Genomic DNA, 8,538 nt, shown 5'->3' on the forward strand with positions numbered 1-8,538 from the left:
AGCTGCTGTGCTTCCCTACCTCCTAGTTCCAGACTGTTAGCCCCACTATCCCAGCACTGGAGCAACCAGGTAGCAATTCACTCATCTTGCTAACCAATTAAGTCTTTCTGCCTATCTTGCAGCTTGGTCATGGATAGGGACCACATAGTTTCTCCTTCTTATGATTTCTATCTCTTTCTTCCCCACCCTGCTGCAGAATAGGCTGCCTCTTCTGATTCTTCCTCTCTCCCCCTCTCAGGAAGAGCTGGTGCTTCTCTTGCTGAGTTGACCTCTGCTGCCCACTGTTTCTTCTTGACTACGGGAGTGACTATTACAGTTGAGGGTTTGGTCTCAGATTAAGTGTTTGTTTGTGTAGCCTCAGAGCAAGAGACCTCCTCAATGCCCATTTGTGGGTTCTAAGACTGGGAGACCCTCTTGCATCTCTGAGGGCACTGGACAGTGGCTTGATAGGCCCTGGTCCCAACACAGCTTTAGTAACCATGTTTCACCTCACCTCCTTCAAACAGCATATTAGTTTGATGGGTTTACAAACCTGTTCAGCTGTGAAAACCCAAGCTATTGGAGGCAATAATGTCCCTACACACCTACCCACTCCTCCCATACACCCTGCCACCCCAGGGATCAATTGCCTTAGAGCATGTTCTTAATTAGCATCCCCAATTAGTTCTTTAACCTTATGAACAACAATCAATATCACCATCACAACACACACCAGTATGAACAGTCTGATTACACAAGGATATTGAAGGAACTGAGAAGCCGTAACATCAGGGCTATAAAAAACTGTCCTGGAGGAGAGGAAGGGATAGGTCCCATTCTTTCCTCTCTCCACAAAATGCCTCTCAGAGGAGAAAAGGGGAAACGTATAGTTGCTAGTTTTGTCTATGAGATGGTCCTTGGAGTACTGGGACATGAGCGGTGTAGGACCCAAATACCAGATTAGGCTAAAGGCCAATGCTTTTATCACAGGTCTCTCAAGCAAAGGAAAACAAAGTGATAAACAACACACTAAACAGTGTCACAGCCACTAATGATTCTTGGAGTCTGTTGTACAGCATCAAAGGAATCAAGCATCGGAATGTTCAAGAAAACACATAAGTCAGCACCCAAAGTAAATATGCCAGCATCATGATCTGCAACAGCCACTCAAACAACAACTTACCTGAACAGATATAACAGCTAGAAGTTTAATCTAGCACACACTGATCGAATCTGTTATTATCTCAGGCCTTGAGGCGCATGTTAGGTGTCAAAAAGGACTGGTGTGGGTTAACCCCAGTAGGCAGCTATGCACACACAGCCACTCACTCACTTCTTCCCCCCAACCCCATTGGGATGGGGGAAGAGCAAAGGAAGACTAAAAGCAAGAAAACTTGTGGGTCAAGATAGAAACTGTTCAGTAAGTAAAGGTAAAGTGGAAGAAGAGATGAAAAAAAACAAGTAATGCAAAGGCAATTAATGCGAAACCAATCACTCACCACCTCCCAAGGCTGACTAACACCTAGCTAGTTCCCAGGCCAACTATGGCTAACCTCTCTAAACCTCCTTTTCTCCCTTTTAATTGTTGAGCATGATGTAATATGGCATGAAGTATCTCTTTGGTTAGTTTGGGTCATCTGCCTGGTTGTGTCCCCTCCTAACCTCATACGCACCCTTAATCTATTCGGCAGAAACAGAGAAGGCCTGATGCTGCACAAACACTGTTCATCAAGACCTAAAACGTTAGTGTGTAATCAGCACTGTATTGGTCACAAATCTAAAACACAGCATCCTATGAGCTGCTATGGAGAAAAGTCCATCCCAGCCAGATCTAGCACACTAGCATAGCTAAAACCAAAGCTATATCCCAGGAATTAGAAAAACAAAATTATACAAGATTGTGAATTAAATTTAAAATCAAATTCACCACAGGTAAGTGTAACAGTTTTACACCTTTCAAAATTGGATTCAAGTTTTAGCAGACTGCTCCTTCACATAGTTATTTAAATAATCAACTTATAATTAAATACCTGGCATTTCTTTAGTTCCCTCTTTAGCTGAAGAATTGTGATGTGATGTGGTTCTTGGCTGGTCCCTGACCCTGTGTCAGTTTCCTGCATGGTGACAGCTTCCTTCCTTACTTCCTGTACCATAGTGATCCATCTCTGCAACCTGTCCCGCTGACTTCTTTTTAAGCTAACATCATCATTCAAATCAACCAGAAATGGGAAGGCTTCATCTACACAATTTCTGTAACTGAAGCATTGAACCTGAAGCCGGGTGAGCTGCTCCTCAAGTGAACTGATACGAGTTCTTTCTTGATTTAAGTCGTGCGAACACTGATTACTGGCTTGTTGGTTCTGCAAAGCTTCTCGAAGCAATCTGATTTCAAGTTCCATTTCATCAATCCGGTCTTGATCGGGGTTGTAGTTTACAACTGGCTTATTTCTAATGTTTTTGGCTCTGTTGGCATATTTGAGAGAATTTAAAGATTCATCGAAGTCTGATGAGGATGGACTTATACATGTTATCATGACAGTCTTGGCATTTCCTCCAAGGGAGTCTTTCAGAATACGAGTGATTTTAGCATCCCTGTAGGGAATATGTACACTTTTCCTTTTTGGGTCTCCAAGGGCACTGATGACATTTCCCAAGGCCAACAGGCCACTATTGATCTGAATTGATTCTTTGAAGCGTTCCCCAGTATTTCCAGTCTTTGTCACCCTCTCTGATCCTGCCAAATCCACAAAATGAAACTTTGAAGCAATCATCTGGACTGATTTCCAAGTGGAATCCTGTGCAGCATCGGTATTTTTCTGAGACTCTGCAGACTGTTTCTGACAAATACTGATAGTAAAAATGGCGTGAGATCGACTAGAGTGCTCATTCATTTGTGTTGTGCCTGTGTGACGAGCTGCATTGCCACTTTCCAAGAGGCTTATCACTTCATCTGCACACTCTACTTGGAATTCCTTCGCACCAACAATCACTTCAAACACCAAACCAAAAGAAAGTAAGAATAATCCAATTAATTCTAAACTTTTCAGCAGAAGTTTACAACAACTAGGTATAGTCAAACTATAAACACAAATTAGAGAAATATACAAGCCTGCATTATTATGAGGTCATAGCATATAGCTATAGAAAAGTAAGTCATCAATATGTTAAAAGCATGAGGTAAAATGCATCTGAACTCTGCAGATATTTAATATATGGGTGTATTGTGTCATAGCATTCGAAACAATATATTAAACACAATACACAGCTTTACTCATTTACACATTGCCATATGCAATTTGCAACCTAGTGCCATCTAGAAAAAGTATGAGCAAAGTCAGCTCAAAGGATACTTTGCCAGTTGGACAAAAAAAAAAAAAAAAAAAGACTAAACATAAACCAGTTTGTAGTAGAAATGATTCCTAGCCCATGATAAGAACAGAATTTCTATTCTATATAGCTCAAGCAGTTGGGCCTTTTGGACAGGTATCTATTAGTAATCTAATAATGTGGAAGCATACTTCTACAAAGCATTCTTACCAACCATATTTTTCATCCTTTGTTTTAATGAAGGATGGAAAATGTCCTAGCACAATCAACTGAAGCTGACTCGAACTGTACTGAAGAAGAAAAATAGCTTAAAAAATATTGCAGGGTCCTTACAAAACAATGATACTGTCTGCAAGATTTGTGCTAAATTAGTGCCTTCTTCCAGCTACAGACAAGAAAAGGATGCCAGCTCAGTGCAACAGTATGCTAATATTAGAGCAAATGCAACAATTATAATATAAAGAATAAAGAAAAAAACCTAAGACCAGAATATAGTTTCAGAATAAAATATCTCTGCAGTGGATTTTTCTAGCATTTTCATGTAGCGGACAGGAGAACTATAGTGTAAGTGTTAATTTCAAAGCCTCCAAAAAATATCAGATGCTCCTTTTAATGAAATGTTCTCTTCCACTCATGTCATAGTGAAAGGGGGACAGATATTTACAGTATAAGTGGGTTAACAATTATAATTTTGAAGGGAGAAGCAAACATTTAACATTGAAATACTTATTCAAGTGAATAATCACACACTTGTGTTTCTAGACAGAATTTGCAGAAGCAGTAACTGTATTTCTACTTTGTAATTTGTTGACATTTCTGATGGAACATCTATATCGTTCACAGGCATCTAAACCCGAAACTGCTTCAAATCAGCTAAACTGAGTTTACATTCTGAAAACATAACTTATTTCTAGTATTAGTAATGGATAAGCTCTTTCAAGAGAAGGCAAGAATAACTTGGGCACACAACTGAAACCAAACACACCAAATTTTAGAGCTGAAATTCTACCTGTATTTCCCTTTTCATCTTCTCGGATATGTAATTCTTTCACAGAGGTCTCCAACTCCAATAGGTCTCGAAGTTCTTCCTTGTAAACCTCTATATAAGATACTTTCACATGGAAGTCAATGTTATGGTTTTCAGAAATGTGCTGAAATAATTCCTGAATAGCCCGTGGGATTATGCCTTTTTCATCCTCTGCGACTGATGCTAAAATGTAAGCAAAGATGTCACAGAAGCTTGCAGTCATTCTGCCACATAAATTACAAAGATTGAAGATTGAGAGAACTCTGTGAGATTTGCTACTCAATATACTAAGGAGTATGAAGAGCTCAGTGTTCCCAAGGAGTTTTGCAAATATTTGTTTTTCTGGAGTTCAGAGTATTTTTTTGCATCCATTACTAGGATTCAAAGATAAGTTCTAAATTACATAATATTATAGTAATGAAAGTTATGAAAAATATGGAATCTACTTTAAATCTATACTTCTGAGAGTATAGATCTCTTCTTTATTCCAACTCATGGTTGGCAAAAACATCACAAGGGTTTGAGAATCTTCCACTTAAATACAGCACAGACCATTAGTAACTTAGTGAGACGGGATTTATGACCAACATTTACACTATTTCCCTATTTTTTCAAAGTAGATATGGAACACTAATGCCAAACTCGGTTTTTATTTTTTTTTAATATTCAGCATTGGACAATGCTTCCATAAATAATTTGTGTTCTTTATTCAAGAATGTGGAAACTAACTGTTGGTCTATAAGAGGATACCAAGAATCTTTTTTATAAAAAAAAAATAAAGGGTTGCTCACATCTAACTATACATTTAGTAAATATATTCATAAAACCAAAATTGCTGAGCTATGAACAGCCTTATATTGTGATACCTATTACCCAAAGAATTTGGCTAACAAGGGTACTTACAAAAACATTCAATTAATACTAGAGGAAAGACAAGTGAAGTTACAACAGTAAGCAGAATTAAGAGGCCAGTTGTATGAGGCTCAACAAGATTAAGTGCTGGGAGCTGCACTTGGGTCACAACAACCCCATGCAACGCTACAGGCAGCTGGAGAGGGGGTGTTGGTCGACAGCCGACTAAATGTGAGCCAGCAGTGTGCCCAGTTGGCCAAGAGGGCCAACAGCATCCTGGCTTGTATCGGGAATAGTGTGGCCAGCAGGAGCAGGGCAGTGATCGTGACCCTGTGCTCAGCACTGGTGAGGCTGCACCTCCAATACTGTGTTCAGTTCTGGGCCCCTCACTACAAGGACATTGAGGCACTGGAACATGTCCAGAAAAGGGCAAGGAAGCTGGTGAGAGGTCTGGAGCACAAGTCTGATGAGGAGTGGCTGAGGGAATTGGGGCTGTTTAGCCTGGAGAAGAGGAGGCTGAGGGGAGACCTTATCGCCCTCTACAACTGCCTGACAGGAGGCTGTAGCGAGGTGGCGGTCGGCCTCTTCTCCCTGGTGGCAAGTGATAGGACGAGGGGAAATGGCCTCAAGTTGCGTCAGGGGAGGTTTAGATTGGACATCAGGAAAAATTTCTTCACCAAAAGAGTTGTCAAGCATTGGAAGAGGCTGTACAGAGAAGTGGTTGAGTCCCCATCCCTGGAGGGGTAAAAGATGGATAGATGTGGCGCTTAGGGACATGGTTTAGTGGTGGACTTGGCAGTGTTAGGTTAACAGTTGGATTCTACGATTCTATGTGCAGCAGCAACAAAACAAGTCCTTGGGGTCCCTGCTGCTCACCCCATGGAGCTGTACACATCAAGATACAGGAGCTCCAACCACAGACAAACCTCTCCCCATGGTTGGACTTAATGAATTTAAGGGTCTTTTCCAACCTAAATGATTCTGTGATTCTGTGATTCTATATAAAAGGAAGATTTTAATACCTACCCAAGAAATTTAGAATAATCTATTTATATCCATTTGGAAGACTTAAATAATAAATTTCTATGATGCAATAGAAATGTCTCTCAAAAAAGAAGTAAAGAGTGAGCAAGCAAACAATTGCCTAATGCAGACATTTTCAAGGTAAGATAAATGTATCAAGAATCTCCAAAACACTGAATTTCAGGAAGAAATTCTAGTTTAAGCTGCATGTTAAAATGAGGAATAAGAAAGAGCACTTTACAAATTGGTTTTTTCCTTAGATATTTTTTTGGTATAGCCTGATTTATGGAAAAATTGTTTTTAGAAGTTTGTTTATCACATAAACTTTGGAAGCATTTTTTTTTTACTATACCTTTTTTCATTAGCCCTTAAAAATTCTGCAGCATCATCTGCTATGTATTAAATATTTAACTTGCACAAATACATTGTTCAGCAGTTTAAAAAAAACCCAAACTTTCTACAACCTACCAATGTGGCCACTTCCAATGGTGTAAGTCTTCCCGGAACCTGTCTGTCCATACGCAAACACTGTAGCATTGTATCCCTCAGTCAAAGACACTAGAAGAGGCTTAATGCAAACAGTATAGACTTCTTCTTGGGTTGAGTTTTTGCCAAATACAAAATCAAAAGTGAAGACACGGTCTTTCCCAATGATGATTTGTTGTGTATTTGGGACTAATCTCACACACACTTGGTGGTTATGAAGTACTTCTTTGGAAAGCAGAGGTCTGATTCGAACTGCAACTTTAACTGGGATCTCCTCCATGCCAGACTCCATCCCTGTGCTCCCCACTCAGTATTCACACAGTCAGTAAGAAATCTGTTACCACTCCCGTGTTCACCTCATTCACAGTTGCCTGCAACTAAGAAAAAGTTTTCCACATTATATAATAAAAAAGAATTAATTTCCTGAGACATTTCCTAAAGAATATGTAAGCACCATTACACTTTAACTATTAATTAATAAATTAACTTTGCCTCTATTGATCTCCAAGCTAGCAGAGTTAACCTTAAGTCTAAGAGTTGCCTGATTTTCTATTTGAACATAACACAGCCATATGAAGGAACAACATCACAAGAGCTTGTTAATAAAGACTGTTGATAAAGCATATGCTTTATCATTGAGTCCTCTCATTTTGCTATTCCTGCTTTCATGCTGCACAGGCAACATAAATCAGTCAAACACAACCTTTTTCCACAAAAGTTACATGTATACACATGTATGTTTTAAAACCCTCTTCCACTGAAGAAGCACCAAGCATTGTAACTCGACGAGCACAGAGAAAGCAGTTGTGTTGCCTACAAAGGAGGTGTGACTTTAAATGTGTCTATTTACTACACATAAAGCATTCCTCCAATTTTAATCTCCATGTTTAAGCACATGTAATTATTTTTCATTAATTACATATTTTAGCAACCATAGTTCCTGCATATTCATTCTTACAACATAAGCACTGCAAAGTAGCACAGCTGTAAATATCAAGGAAAAAGCCTTTCTTTGCAGTTGTCTTTCATGAATATTCAATGAATGAATATTCTTCACAGGTACCAAATGCTGCTGCATCCCAAACGTTGGTTTTTTGGTTTGGGGGTTTTTCTTTTGCTAATTCTAAGAATCTTTGCAGTGCCTGGGAAAGTTTGCTGAACTTCCTGCTTGCTAAACTCCCACACATTGCCTTTAAGAAAGCGGTATTACCAAACTGGCAGAACTCACTCACCAGCTAAGCCCCCAAAATTCAAGTCTGTTGAAAACAAACAGCTTTAAACAGTTGTCTTGTGGTTGCAAAGAGAAGAGGTTTTGCATTTCATTTTTTCCCATTTAGTTTGAGAACCTGGCCATCCAGAGTTGAGAAACTACCTGAAGCTGAAAATATAAAAGCCCAATTTTATTAACCGAGAAGAAGTAAAACCAATAAGCCAAGCATGAGACTGAAGTCAGACTCATATCATAAAGGACATGGTGATCAGAAACAACTATCTAACCTCACTAACTACAGATTCAAAACACACTTTGATTGATTTCTGATTTTATTTATCCAGGTCCGTTGTTTTTATCCCCTAGCAAGTACTGCTTTAAATTGCCGACATTCCCCCCTACGTTTTAAAAGTATGTGTATACACACACACACATATATATAAATAAACTAAGTTACTGGTGGAGAGAAGGGGGAGCTGGGGGCAGGGGAAAGGGAGAGGGAGGGAAATCCTAATCACTATTTCGTAAAAGAATGCGGGAATACGAAATCGGTGCACGCCAAAGCCACAGAAATACGCGGGTGCCGATACACCGCCTGCCCTCGGCTGCCAGACAGCAGGAGCAGGCACGCCGG

The 8,538-nt window shown here is 39.6% G+C and overlaps 1 protein-coding gene across 2 annotated transcripts in view; it reads right to left on the reverse strand.

Moving 5' to 3' along the window:
- The window catches only part of KIF27 (kinesin family member 27), a 29,901-nt gene extending 21,833 nt beyond the window's left edge, over positions 1–8,068 (reverse strand). For both annotated transcript variants that reach the window (XM_035888922.1, XM_009649212.2), the window contains exons 1-4: positions 7,927–8,068; positions 6,677–7,071; positions 4,316–4,516; positions 2,010–2,968 (exon numbers count right to left, since the gene is read on the reverse strand). In XM_035888922.1, coding sequence (XP_035744815.1) covers positions 2,010–2,968; positions 4,316–4,516; positions 6,677–6,986 — 1,470 coding nt within the window. In that variant the 5' untranslated portion in view covers positions 6,987–7,071; positions 7,927–8,068. The remainder of the gene's footprint in view (positions 1–2,009; positions 2,969–4,315; positions 4,517–6,676; positions 7,072–7,926) is intronic.
- Between the last annotated feature and the right edge of the window lie 470 nt (positions 8,069–8,538).

The sequence above is a fragment of the Egretta garzetta genome, unplaced genomic scaffold (genome assembly GCF_000687185.1).
Source record: "Egretta garzetta isolate BGI_Z169 unplaced genomic scaffold, ASM68718v1 scaffold41, whole genome shotgun sequence".
NCBI classification, from domain to species: Eukaryota; Metazoa; Chordata; class Aves; order Pelecaniformes; family Ardeidae; genus Egretta; species Egretta garzetta.